This window comes from Lissotriton vulgaris, chromosome 1_1 (assembly GCF_964263255.1).
Source record: "Lissotriton vulgaris chromosome 1_1, aLisVul1.2, whole genome shotgun sequence".
NCBI lineage: Eukaryota > Metazoa > Chordata > Amphibia > Caudata > Salamandridae > Lissotriton > Lissotriton vulgaris.
The window spans coordinates 320,799,667-320,814,163 of NC_141685.1; the positions used below are offsets into that span (position 1 = coordinate 320,799,667).

At 45.3% G+C, this 14,497-nt stretch overlaps 1 protein-coding gene across 2 annotated transcripts in view; it reads right to left on the reverse strand.

Annotated features, from left to right (window-relative positions):
- The window catches only part of LOC147747116 (vitamin D3 hydroxylase-associated protein-like), a 413,994-nt gene that overhangs the window by 163,065 nt on the left and 236,432 nt on the right, over positions 1–14,497 (reverse strand). For both annotated transcript variants that reach the window (XM_086952365.1, XM_086952366.1), the window contains one exon: positions 5,984–6,024. In XM_086952365.1, the coding sequence (XP_086808491.1) occupies positions 5,984–6,024 (41 nt within the window). The remainder of the gene's footprint in view (positions 1–5,983; positions 6,025–14,497) is intronic.

The window sequence follows — 14,497 nt, forward strand, 5'->3', positions numbered from 1 at the left end:
TTTGAGTGGCGCAGCCCCCGCCATTAAGATACTTAACTCAATGGCATCTTGGACCTGGCGCCTGCTTTGTTTGAAATGTTCGGTTTCTTTGGAATCTCTTGAAAGGAGATGTGAGATAAAGCATTCTGTAGCAACATTCTGAACTCCACAACCTGTATACAACGGATGTTCTCTTGGTTAATAAAGCTTCCCTATTAACCCCATATGACCTCCTCGCTTCTGTTTCCACCCATCCCTCCGACAGGAGGGTTGTGGGAGTTATTGAGCCTGATGGCAAGAGAAAGTCGTTGCATTTTTCCACCTGACCCTCTTGTTCCAGTGGATGCTGTTCTGTCATTAGCAAAGGAAAAATGGACCATTGCGAACATGCCTGAGGCATGATCCTCTTGATCTTGATGTAAAGTGTCATTGTTCAAAGTGCCACCTTCAGGTACTGTGTTTGCATTTTGCGGTGATTGCGAATAAAGTTGTTGTTTAAGAATGGAGTTCCAGCTTATGTCAGGCTCCCTAAGGACTACAGCGAGTGCTGGTTGGTGGTGATGTACTTGTTAAGCTTGAGGAAGTGACAGTTGCAAAGGAGGATATTACGCTTTGAGTGGTGATGGGCTGATTTGGGCTTCTAGTCCGCATGGACTGATATCAATGTTCCCTGAACTTGCTAAATTTCCAATGTCATAGTTGTTGATCTTGCTGCTACACTCTTTATCTTTGCATATTATTTTTTGTTTGGTATTGCGGGGTTTGCTTTTCTTGGGTGTGCTTTCCTTGGGATCCTCAATGTCATCTTCTCCTGTGCTTTCCATGTGGTCCTTAAAAATTCCTGAGGAGAGTCTGTGACAGACTTTTTAAAAATCTGTTATTAGAGCCCGTTTACAGGCTTTAAGACCGATGTTGTGGGTGGAGGGCGCACCTGGCTCATCTACTTTTAGACCCTCAAGAATTTTTGCTGAACTGCCTTCTGCGCCAGCTGCTGGAAAATCCTTAGCTGCACTGGGAGCAGGGCTCGACTCCGCTTGCTCCCCTTGCTCTAAATTATTTCAAAATTCTGAAGTTTTAAAAATATTTTCCCTTGGAACGATCACAGGCTCCATTTCGGTTTCCGTTTCGATCAGTGGCCAGAATAGATATTTGGGAAAGGCCGTGCCCCTGTTTGTGTCCGTGTCGGTGTTGGTGTCTTGGTGTCTCGTGGGCCCCCTCTGCCTTTTTTTATTTTTCACACAGGTTTCACTTCTCCGTCTCTGGATTCCCCTGATCTCATGGTGGGCACTCTGGAAGAAAGCTTCTTTTTTTGGGGGGGAGACCAAATATTCAGGTGGTTAATACTGGTTAATGGTGGTTAATGGTAAATGGTTAATGATGGTTAATGATGGTCATAAGTCTCTGCCCCAGTTCCCTGAGGTAGCAGGTAGCTGGGAGGTAACAGGTAGCAGGTAGCCCTTCCTATGCTTTACCTGCTCGAGGCCTTGGGGCAGCACGGGGTAGCATGGGGTAGCACAGAGTAGCACAGGGTTCCTCAGGGCTCCACAGATGCACACCGATGCAGTGCTCATTCGGTACACCGGGAAGCCCCCTGCAGCTGCCACCGCACCGCCTCGCCTCTGCTCCGCTGCTGCGGCTCCCGCTTGGGCGCAAACAAAACCACAGAGTGGATTACCGGGAGTCACTGGTCACTGGATACTCTCCGCTCTCCCGGGACCTGCTGAGACCCTCTGAGACCCACCACCATCAAGTCCCGAGGTGCCGTGGGAGCCGCCTTGGGCCGCAGATCAACGTTGAATAGGGCGGCGGTTTTTTCACGGGTGGGGAGAGGGAAAATGAGGTGACGGGCGATCAGGAGCGAACAAGCAAGCAAGGCAGCAGCGTCTGCAAATGCCTGGTCCTGCTCGAGCTTAAGCTCAATGCTCCGTACTTCCAGCTTCGCAGGCTTCATGTGCAAACTCCTCCTCCTCGAGTCACTAGTCAGCCACAGTTGCAATCGGTCGACTATGAGATGAATCTTGGTGGAATTTCAGGACACATCATCTCATCAATTGGAAAGACCTACATATGAAGCATGAATGAGAGGACCTTTGAAGATAACAAAATCATGTCATTAATATCAGAAAAGAGACCCAGCTGATGCTTATGTTTACAATCCATTTAAATTCTATGTTAGCCTGGTACAAGTGTGTTGGATCTTGGCCTTTTTGCAGGGTGTACAAAGTTTTTTTGCCTTCTGTTATTGATCAAATTTTTGTTCACATTTGGTCTCTGTGCACTTTACCACTGCTAACCAGTGCGTAAGTACTTGTGCTCTCTCTTTTGCACATGGTAAAGTTGGCTTAAACCTAATTGCCACATTTACTTTACCTGTAAGACCCTTGTAAATAGTACTTCTTTTAACTAGGGTCAGCAAATTGAATGCTACTAGTAGGTCTGCAGCACTCAATATGCCACCCACTAAAGTAGCCTTTTAAAACATATCTCAGACCTGCCAATGGGAGCCTGTAGTGTAGTTTAAGCTGCTGTTTCGACCTGAAAAAATTATCCTTCCTTTTAAATTCCTATAAGTAACCCCTAAGGTGAGACCTAAAGTCTCATAGGGCTAGGTGCATTACATTTAAAAATAAGGGCACATGTCCAACCGTTTTACATGTTCTGGCAGTGAAAAACTCCGAAAGTCATTTTTAACTGTTGTAAGACCTATCTCACCCAGCGACTAACACTGAGTTACCTTATTCCTAGTGAGAACTTTGGATTGGAAGCAAGAAGAAAAATTCTTGTCCTATCCGTTTGTGCCTTTTGCCAGTTTCTTGAGAAATATGACTGTGAATAACTCTGCTAATGAGAATTTAAGTATTCCTTCCATACAATAACACAATGGGGACTCGTTGTGGACAGGATTGACTATCCTCCCTGGATGGCTGGGGCGGAGTTGTGCTTGGCCCAGCTTACACTTTAAAGAGCTTGCCTCCAGGACACTCAAGAGCCTTGACAATGGGAAATAGATATTTCTCCAGAATCACATACTGAATCCCCTCATTTTAAAGGCTTGAACAAGGTATAAATATTGAACCTCCAGACCGACTCATCAGTACACTCCTGGGCCTGTGGACATTACAGAAGAAGGACTATCTTGTTCCCCTATACGACTGCCCTGCTGCTCCCAGAGGACTGGCCTATCGCTTAAGGACTGCCATGCTCTCTATCAAGGAAGACAGGACCTGCTTCCATCATCCCAGGCTCACCTGAGTGATTCCAAGGTTCAGTTGTCTTGCTCCTGTCTGAGCTAGAGAGACACAACAAGCTCCAGAGGTCTCCCTACAATGCCCATCTGACCTGCTACACTGTGCCTGCCTGAGCCCATCTGGCCTCTCCTGTAGAGAGTCCCTGATTCCCAAGAAGTACCTTTCCAACTTCAGGACCCTTGGCAGGCATCAGTTGAGCTACTCCTGTGAAGAAATGCGAATCCTGAAGTTTGTGGCTTCTTGAGACTACAAATTAAACAGTTTGCACCAAGACTCTGCTACATCTGATGACTGCCAACTTGAAGTTCAAGTGACCCTGACTCTTTGCGCTACAGTGACTGCCAGTGATTATCAGCAAATCGAGGTCGGCACTTCATACTACAGCCATAACATCCCACGGTGACTGCAAACGCAAACTCCAGCAATGACCGTCTGTGACACCCAACCGGCTGTTCACGCTACAGTGCCGAAAGCCTATTTAGCCAGGCCTGCTCTTTGCGCTACAATCAATTTTCTTCTTCACATCTTTCTTCGCAGTGAATTGAAATCTTCATGCCAGACTTTTTGTAGGTAACTTTTTCAGTGGGACCAACCTGGTCACTGTATCTTACCCATCTAGGTTGGCCTTAACTTTTAACTTTTGACCTTCCCCAATACTAGCACGATCAGATGATCATGAGTAATTTAGATTCAGATATGATAATATACATTTAAATACACATAAAAAACCATCACAGTAAAAAAATAAGAGAGAAAGAACAACAGTGCAATCAAAAGTTCACTCATTGAAATAAGACAAATATTTACCGAAAATGGGCGATTTAAAGTTGCTTTGTTTCCTATGATTATGATATACACGATTTTCAGTATTTCTTTAACAGATGATCTCATAGTGGTGCTTTGTGCTTTTAGGCTTTATATCTCCTTAAAGCTTTTGAAATTGCATATCTCCGGTTCTACTGATTGTATTTTTGTCATTCTGGTATCATTTTATTTCTCGAAATGTACTCTAGCTTTCTAAATTGGCATGGGACTGTGGTTGTTGCCTGAACAGGGCTTCCACTGACCTCATCCCTCCATACAATAACCCGATTTCCTACTAAGTGTATCACTGTATATTGGTGACCCATCGAATGGTGACACAACTGTCCTTTTACTAGAAGTAACAAGACACTAGTGAGCTCCAATGGCCATACCCAATTCTGAAACACAATTGTGCAATCGAAACTGGCATAATAACTATATAGGGAGTGTTTATGTTCAAACTCTGCACTGGAATCCATTGATACTAATAATGTTGGTGTTCAGTCAAAGGACCTAATTTATTGCTTGATAGGTTGACTTAGTTTCTAAGCCTGGCTATCACATTGAGGATGCTAGCTTGACTGGTTGTAGATAGTTCCTAGATGGACAATCAGGTTACTCCAGAATTTAACCAGAAATTGTGTTTCATACCATGTGATTATGACTTTGGCAATCTATATAATCATATCAGTTCTTTCAAAGATACTGTGGGTAACTCGGAGAGTGATGGAAGTTTTATAAATGAGATAAAGTGTGCCAATTTGGTATCTACTTCCTGTGTCACCAGAGTAGTGTTTTTCAGAAGCTCAACATATAGTTTAGCCGGGAGGGTACTTCGCTGAAATGGACAGTGAGAATGAGGTCCATAGATATGGAAGACTAGGGTTGTTTGGGTAGATCAATAAAAGTTACGGAATGTTCCATGGTGTAACCCTTGCCAACGTCTTAAGCATAAAACACTATTTCTTAATTGCAGCCATAAAGGGTTTTAATATTACAATTAGTAATCTTCTTTCCCTGCCCTGAAATGTGTCTGGATGTTGTGCCTCGGTTACATGATGCTGTACAGAAATACCCAAAAGGAAGGGCAGGGTGGATTCTTCAATTGATACACAGACCTCTCTGTCTCTCACTTTAAACAAGCAAGGTGTGCCTTAAAGGCTCATTGAACGGGGCCGCCACTAAGGTTAGAGAGGATCAGCCAGCTGATAATAACAAGAGTCTTAAATGTTAATGCCTCAGAAAGAAGCATTATTAATGTAAAAAAAACTCTTCCAAAACGAGATTATGAAATAACAATGTCGCTCTGAGTGCACTTTGGCACCAAGGAGACAAAATCAGAAATGTTGGAAGTTACATAAGTGTATCCCAAAAACCTATCCGTTTTTGAAAGTACACACTTTTCCCTCTAAAATACAAGCTTTCATCTAGAAAAATGTAACTTAAGCTCCCAAACAAAATAATATTATTTTCAAGAAAGTAAACCACAGGGTCTGTCCTCAAATACAATCCTTTTCATTTTTGTAAACACGTTTGGTGCCCATATTTATCAACATCTTACAGGCACTGCTGCCACACATGGACAAAGTCTGTACTGCAAGCCCATGTATCACTATGACATGCCCATAATATGCTACCAATTCCAGCATTATGCAAGAGATGGCCCCAATTAAGCCAGTAATGTTCATGATCTGTTAAAATTGGGCTCTATTATGCTCGGGCCACCATAAACATGAACTTAATGTGCAAGAATGGTCAGCATTAAGCCATGGGTGGGCATCAATATATCATGCATGACCACAAGAAGAAAAATGAAGCGAGGGGGAAACAATTTTTCTTGCCTGCGTTATTGCAGAGAATATTATTGAAATGGCACTGCCAGTGATACACAAGTTTGGGTGATGCCTAATAGATATACATAACAAGGAAATAGTAGTGTATGTCAAATATACCTCCAGTTTGTCCATCTACAGGATCTCGCATACCAAGAATGCTAAAAAGGAAAAGAATAACATAAAAAACACATAGTTGAAAAGTAGAAACGCACAGTATCAAGGTCAAAACTTTTGAATCTTTTCTATCAGTTTACAATTGTTCAAACAGTGAAGAGAGGATTTACAAGAAATTGGTAGAGACTGTAGGTTAAAAGAAAGAGGTGGCAAGCATAAGGTAAGGAGGTGGTGATGACTAGGTTTTTAAAGTTTTGGTTTGGCTGAGAGTCTCCTTATAGACCTCAGATCAAACTCAGGCGATTAAAGCCACACGCATAAAAGCTTACCTAAATGTGCCTGATTTGTAGTAGCAGTTCGTGCGGAAATGTTGCGGAAAATGCAATGTTACTGCAATTCAATAAAATATATATTAGTCACATATGGGTGAATTAAAAGAAAATCAGGAATCCATGCGGGTGTACTGCCTGCCTCAGTGGATTAGACAAATAGTTTGTATTGCATCTGATGCTGCAATAAACAATGTTCATATGTATGTGTGTCTCAAGAAGCATAAAGGTCTGTAGAAAAGGACAATGAGGGCTATAAAAAGTAGGACCCTCTTGTGCAGCATTCCAAAAAATCCTAACCACATTAAGAGGTCTCCTGATTATCCCACCAGGGAGCCAATAGCCTACTGTGTCCCCCCTGAGGGACTAAGAACAATTGTTACTTACCTGTAAACAGGTGGTTCTCCAGTATTGGTGTCTTTCATAGATTCACATGCTTGAATATTCCCCGTCGTCGGAGTGGGAGTCCCACGGTAAATAAAATAGCAATAATATGCATATATAAATATATATGTAACAACATAAAACCTGAAATATGGATCAGAAAAGGGCATAATCTGCCTACACATATTTCTACATAGGAATGCATGGGAAAGGAAAAAACCATTTGCAGTCTATCTCTGTCATTATGTTGGTCCAAACTGCAGCCAATCAGGCGACAGCAACCCTCTAGAACCTTCTCCTCATAGCTCAGCACCTCAGATTTTCGTAGCACAAGAGTGACTCAAGAGTCTAGGAGGAGAAGAGAGCCTCTGAGGGGAGCAGGGAGGGTCGCATGTGAATCTATGAAAGACACCAATACTGGAGAACCACCTGTTTACAGGTAAGTAACAATTGTTCTTCTCCAGTATTAGGGTGTCTTTCAGAGATTCACATGCTTGAATATAGAATAGATAGCAGTCAGCACCAAAGAAAAAAGTTTCCAAAGTTACAAAGCATATAAAAGACTGAAATCATATGTATGGATTACATATATACAGTAAACAGTCAATAAATACTTGGAAACTAAAAGGAGGAGGGTAGAACAGAGGCTCACCTTATTGAAATAGATTGCGAAGCACAGCTTGTCCTATTGCAGTATCTGCGTCATTCATGGCACCCAGACAGTAATGTCTTGTGAACGTGTGCCTGCTGGACCACGTGGCTGCTCTGCAAATTTGATGCAGCGGGACACCGGCAAATAAGGCAGTAGAGGACGCCATTGATCTGGTTGAATGAGCCCTCACAGCAGAATGCAGAGGTTTACCCGCCTTTTGACGGCAGAAAGCAATCGCCAAAGACACCCAACGGGCTATAGTAGGTTTGGTAACTGGACGCCCCTTGTGAAAACATCCATAAGCCACAAAAAGTTGGTCAGATTTGCGGAACTGAGCCGTTCTGTTGATGTAGAACTTCAAGCACCGTTTAATGTCCAAGGAGTGCAAGCGTTGTTCCGCAGGAGACTGTGGGTTAGCAAAGAAAGTCTTCAGAATAACAGGTTCATTGATGTGGAAACCTGAAGGTACTTTAGGTAGAAAAGTAGAGTTAGTGCGAAGCACCACACCATCTGATTGAAACTGAAGAAATGGTGGATTGATTGTAAATGCATGATTGTCACTTACTTGACGAGAAGACGTTAATGCAAGGAGAAGAGCAACCTTCCAGGTGAGATACTTGAGGTCAGCTCTATGTTTTGGCTAAGATGGCGTCTTCATTAATTGTGTTAAGACAATGCAAAGGCGCCAAGCAGGAGGAGGGCGCCGAATTGGTGGAAATGTATGAAACAGTCCTTTGAAAAATTTACGTATTATCCTAGAGGAACAAAGGGAGGTGGAGCCATCTTGGCGGAAGCGTGAAATTGCCGCCAGAAAAACTCTTAAAGTGGCATGAGACAATGCTGACTGAGCCAATTGTAAGAAGGAAGGAAGAAGCTGTGTCGGCGTGGGATGAATACCGGCAGCAGCACACCAATGGCAGAATCGTTTCCATTTCAACTTGTATGTGAAGGAGCTCTGGCCTGAGCAAGGACGTCTCGGCATTCTTGAGGAATGGCTAGATGTGCAAATTCGCAGTGTTCAGGTTCTAGGCTGGTAAGCTCAGAGAAGAGGGGTCCGGATGATAAATTAGACACCTGTCTATGGAAAGAAGATCCATCCGAGGATGTAGAAGGATGGGCTCGCACTGGGACAGAAGAAGCAACTCCGAGAACCATGCTTGTCGTGGCCACCTGGGAGCAATGAGAAGGACGTGGCAGGGTTCTCTCCTTATCTTCCAGAGCACCCGAGGTACTAGAGGGAGCGGTGGAAAGACGTAAGCAAAGACATTTGACCAGTTCATCAAAAGGGCATTGCCCTGTGACCCTTTGTGTGGACGCCAACTTGCGTAATCTGGGCATTTCCGGTTCTCAGGCGTGGCAAAGAGATCCAGTGCCGGGCGACCCCAGCGACGAAAAATCATTTCGAGTGTTGGTTGATGAAGCTCCCACTCGTGGGTTGATGATCGGGACCTGCTTAGGGAATCCGCCAAGATGTTGGACAAGCCTGGGAGATGAACTTTGGTGGTCGTAATCTGGTGCTTGAGTGACCAGTCCCAAATTGCTTGCGCCAGTCGAGACAGTACCGGAGTTTTCGTTCCGTCCTGCTTGTTTATGTAGTGCATGCAGGTTGTGTTGTCTGTCTGTATAAGGACAGACTCTCCTTGCAGCACAGGTAGAAATGACTTGAGCGCTAAAAAAATAGCCATGAGTTCCAATTTGTTGATATTCCAGGTCTTTTGATGTAAAGTCAATTTTCCTTTTATGGACAGGTCTTGGAGGTGTGCCCCCCATCCCTCCAGAGATGCGTCCGTTGTGAGTGTAAGATCTGGCGTGAGTGATAGGAATGACATCCCTGCTGCAAGATGTAATGGCTGTGTCCACCATTTGAGCGCCGCTTTCATGCGAGTCGTGACACAGATTAGGTCGTTGAAGGATCCGTTGACTTGACTCCACTGACCGTCTAATTCTTCTTGAATGGGACGCGCCCGTAGTCTGCAATGTGGGATGAGAGCGATGCACGATGATGCCATCCCTAGAAATGACTTCAGCAGTCGAACTGAAACGTACTGTTTTGACAGTAGAAGAAACGCTAGGCGCAGGATCCTTTGTTGACGTTCCAGGAACACAAATGCCTTTGCCAGCGAGGTATCTAATGTGGCTCCTAGGAAATCCTTGCAAGTTGCAGGGAGTAGCTGGGACTTTTCCAGGTTGAGAGACAGACCCAAGGAGCGAAACACCCTCTGACAAAGGGAGGTATGGCACAGCAGTTGTGAGCGGGACTGCGACATCAGGAGGCAATCATCGACATATGGGAATATCTGGACACCTTGGAGGTGTAGATAGGCCATGACAGGAGCCAATATCTTGGTAAAGACTCGAGGGGCGGAACACTCTGAACTGGAAATGTTGTTGCCCCACCTGAAAACGTAGGAACTTTCGATGACTTAGGAGTATTGGGACATGGAAGTAGGTGTCTCGGAGGTCGACAGTAGCCATGAATTCTCCGACTGAGAGCAAACGCAAGATTTCTGTAAGCGTTAGCATACGGAAGGATTGAGTCTTGAGATATTGATTTAGTGCTCTCAAGTCCAAAATTGGTCTCCATTCTCCGTTCTTCTTGACGATCAGGAAAAAACGGGAATAAAACCCCTTTCCTCTTTGAGACTTTGGCACTACCTCTACTGCACCCTTCTGAAACAAGAGGTGAACTTGTTGGAAAAGTTCCTTGAGATGCGGAGGAGGCGGCCCGGAAGGTGGAGTTGGAGGAGGGATTTCGACGAATTCCAAAGCATGGCCCTTTTCCACAATGTCTAGCACCCAACGGTCCGTAGTGATGGAGGACCATTGAGGACCATTGAGAACCAAACAGAGAGATTCGACCTCCAATTTGCTGGGTTAAAGGCAAGTCATTGTCGTTTATTTGAAGATCCTCTGTAAGAGAACTTCCCTCGATAGGTCTTGGCTGCTGCTGACGAGAAGACTGCTAACGGTTACCGGAGAAACGCTGATTGCCTTGGTTATAGGAGCGGTACTGATTGCTTCCTCCTCGAAAATTGGAATCGTCCTCGAGCACCCCGAAAGGGCTGTTTCTTAAACTGAAGAGTTCCTAAGGCACGTGCAGTGTCTGTGCCCTTTTTAATAGATTGTAACGCTTCGTCAATGTGTGCTCCAAAGAGTGATTCGCCATCATATGGCATATCAAGAATTTTTTCTTGAACTTCCTGACGGGAGGAGGTCGAGCACAACCAACCTTGCCTACGTAAGACAGCCGCTCCAGCGAGCTGCAGAAATCCAGTGCAGGCTACATCTACAGCACACTCAATCAATTCTTCAGATGTTCTTTCTCCTTCCTGAAGAAGCTGTAAAGCTTTTGCCTTGGAAGTATCCGGAAGCAACGCCACATAGGCGGACATATCTGGCCAAACTTGACGGTCATAACGACCCAAGATGGCCATAGCATTAGACACCCTCACAGTAGTGGAAAACATCGATGAAAACTTGCGCCCTATAGCATCCAGGCGACAGCCCTCCCGGTCCGGAGGAGCTGTAATAGTAGATGCAGGATTCCGGGATCCCCTCTGAGCTGCCTGTGTAACAACCAAATCTGGCTTCGGCTGGCCAATGAGGCATGCTGGAGATCCGACCGGCGCCTTATACTTCTTTTCCAACCGTGGCAATTGGGCCGGCAAAGAATTTGCGGTCTTCATGAGTTTCACCCCTTCTGCCCAGATGAAATCTATAATTGGAACAGTATGAATCTGTTTGAATGGTTGGCTCTTGAAATCATAGAGGAAACAATCTTCCTCTCTTTGCACTCGTGGCAGCTTAAAACGCTGAGCCGCTATATCCATCAATTGATGGAAGCTTGCAATATCCACCGGAGGAGAATCCCCCGGCGTCACTTGAGATGGGGATGGTGTCTGTGCCCAATATTCGTTTCACTCCGCCATCTGATCATCACCATCCACATCCGTAACATCTCCATCTTCTCGCTCCGGAGGGTTCTCCTCGTCCTCATCAGGATACACAGTAGCGTGTACTTGAATTGATGTGTGTCTCTGAATGGTAGCAGTCGGTGGAGGTACTGAAGGAACAGCTGGCGGTTCCGTGATAGGGGTCAAGACTGATGGAACTGTAGCTACCTGTGTTGATGGCGGGAAACGCCGGTTATAGTCATCCAACATAGTTTGGAGGTTTGAAATCAGCGACAAAGGCAACATCGCAGCCGGCATTTGAGTCTGAACCTCATCATGTTGGCTATACTGCTCCTCCTCATCATTACTGGACTCCTGACATTTTATAATTAAGTCTGATTGACTTCGAGCTTCAGTAAAAGCTTCATGCACGTCCTCTTCAGACTCTTGATCCGAGTCTGTTGCAAACAAAGGAGAGGGTGGTAATGCCACACTACTTTCAGGAAAGGTTGTAACCTTTTCCGACTTGCTGGAAGACACTGGAAGCAAAGGTAGCGAGGCAAAAGTAGACAGTACTGTCTTTTCTACAGTTTTAGACTCCTTCGTCGATGGTAATCCTTCCGTCGACGGTGCTGTTGGAGACATAGACAATGCTACGGTCTTTGTGGTCTTCTTCGACAAAACCGTCGTCGACCAAGACTTCGTCGATGAGGCTGTCGTCGACGGTGACATCGTCAGCGGCAATGGTGCCGACGATGGAACCTTCGTCGATGGGACAGTCGACCTTCGTTTTCCTCTTCTTCGTCAACGGGACAGTCGCCGGCGGGACAGTCATCGACGGAACACTCGTTGACGGAACACTCGTCAACAGAACACTCGTCGTCGAAGGCGTCGACGAAACCAACGTCTTCACACCCTTCGTCGACGTCAATCGAACCGTCGACGGCTGAGGTTTCTTCGTCGACGACGATGAAATAGGGATAATCGACGACACAGTCTTTGAACTGAGAAAAACCTTCATCGACGGCGATGACGTCGACGAAAGGGCCGTAGACGATCCAGATGCAAGCGTCGTCGTGACCGTCGTCATCGATTTCGAACCAGAGACAGCAAATTTTGTCGACGGAGCTGTAGACGACACAGTCGTCGACGGAAAATCAGTTTTCTTCACAGAAAAACTTGAGGAAGATGCAGCAGGAGCCTGGGAGCCAGATTTCGTAGGCCCAGAAGTGGTAGGAAGTGGTGAAGACACCGCAGGGGCCAAGGAAAGAGACATTCTCCTTTTCTTTAAATATGGAGAAGGCAACTCCTGCACACTACCATGCTTGGAGGCTGCTTGGGAATGGCCAGAAACAAGACTTCAGCATCAGAAAGTACATTATCTTTATCCTTTAGTCTTTGAAGCCAAATGGGTAAACGGCCTTCCCTGTCCTTTAAAGTCTTTGTGGAGAAAGTTCTACAGAACTTAAAGCTCCCCACCTCATGGTCCGGGTAAAGACAGTAAATACACTTACTGTGTGGCTCCTCGGAAAAAAGTCTCAGCTTTCAGCAGGATGAACAAGCTCTGAAAAGAGACTTTTTACTGGTAGACATGTTTGTTGAACCAGGAAACACCTGAAGAAAATAGAAAAGTGAGCAGAGCTCAGGGAAACTCCCTTACACACGAAGTGTGGTAGAAAATCTGAGTGTTGAGGTCTGAGGAGAAGGTTCTAGAGGGTTGCTGTCGCCTGATTGGCTGCAGTTTGGACCAACATAATGACAGGGATAGACTGCAAATGTTTTTTTCATTTCCCATGCATTTCTATGTAGAAATATGTGTAGGCAGGTTATGCCCTTTTCTGATCCATATTTCAGGTTTTATGTTGTTAAATATATATTTATATATGCATATTATTGCTATTTTATTTACCATGGGACTCCCACTCCAACGACGGGGAATATTCAAGCATGTGAATCTATGAAAGACACCCTAATACTGGAGAACCAGTGTTAGCGACCAAGTGTGAGACTTTTTTCTCCTCCATTAGAGACAAGGAAGCCCAGATCTTAAATGTTTTCCAGCCTTGATGAGCCACTGCACCCCCTCAACAGATCCCTGCACCTAAGTGGGTAGAGGTCCCTCAAGCACAAGGAGTAAGGCCACAGTCCTGTCCCACTGCTCTCATTCACCCAGGAAGGAAAGCGAGAGGCCAATCATTACCAAACTGACTGCCCACATGATGGTACGAGATGGGTGGAGGAGGCAGTAGCTTGCCTCATAATGCACAGTGGCAGGGACAAAACATTTACATGTGTGATGGGTGCTGCCCCAGGAAAGTTGGCACTGTCAAGAAGGCACAGTCAACATATGGGGCCACTCATAAAAAGCAGTGGGCCAAGTAAGCCTCTGTCCTTTCTCTCCGACAGATCATTTGTGGTCTGTGAAGATGAAGTCCACTCAAAACAGATAGGGTTACAGTGTGGTGTCCCCCAGGGATCTTCGCTGAGTCCCACCATGTTTAATATCTACATGCGGCCTCTTGCGGATATTGTGCTTCCCTGGGGGGTCCAGCTGGTCACGTATGGTGATGACACTCAGCTGGTGGTGTCTCTTAGCCAGCTGGACATGCACAACGACAATCTTAAATCCTGCCTGGGGAATGTAGCGGAGTGGATGGACTTTTAAATGTCTCAAGACGCACCTCTGCCAAACCAGCACTCTGTCAGCTGCACTGGCTTCCGGTGCAACAAAGAATTTTGTTTAAATCCATGTGTACCGTACATAAATCCCTTACCGGTAATGGACCTTCGCTCATTCTGCCGATATTTCAACTTCTTCCGGTATCACGGACTCTTAGACCTAACAAAATAATGTTTTTGTCAGTTCCTAGGATTCGCCGTGTACGATCTGGGGGTTGGAGATTCTCGCTACATGCGGCAAAATTTTGGAACCAACTCCCTGACTTGATCCGCCTTGAACCTAGTTATTTGCAGTTCAGGAAACAACTGAAGACCTTTTTCTTCCCTTGATTTGCAGTAGTATTCTAGTTATCCTAAATGTGCTGGGATGCCTTCTGGTAACCACGCGCAATATAAGTGTATATTCATTCATTCATTCTGTTAGAGCTGAAGATATAGACACTCAAAGTCACCTGTGCTCTGTAGAGCACGACCCTATGAGATGTTTTTCCCCTGTCCATGTTGCCAGTACTGCTGTAGCTGTGGCTTTGAGCTTGGAGGTTTGGCATGGATCTTTGCTGCTGGGTCATCTCTAGTTTCT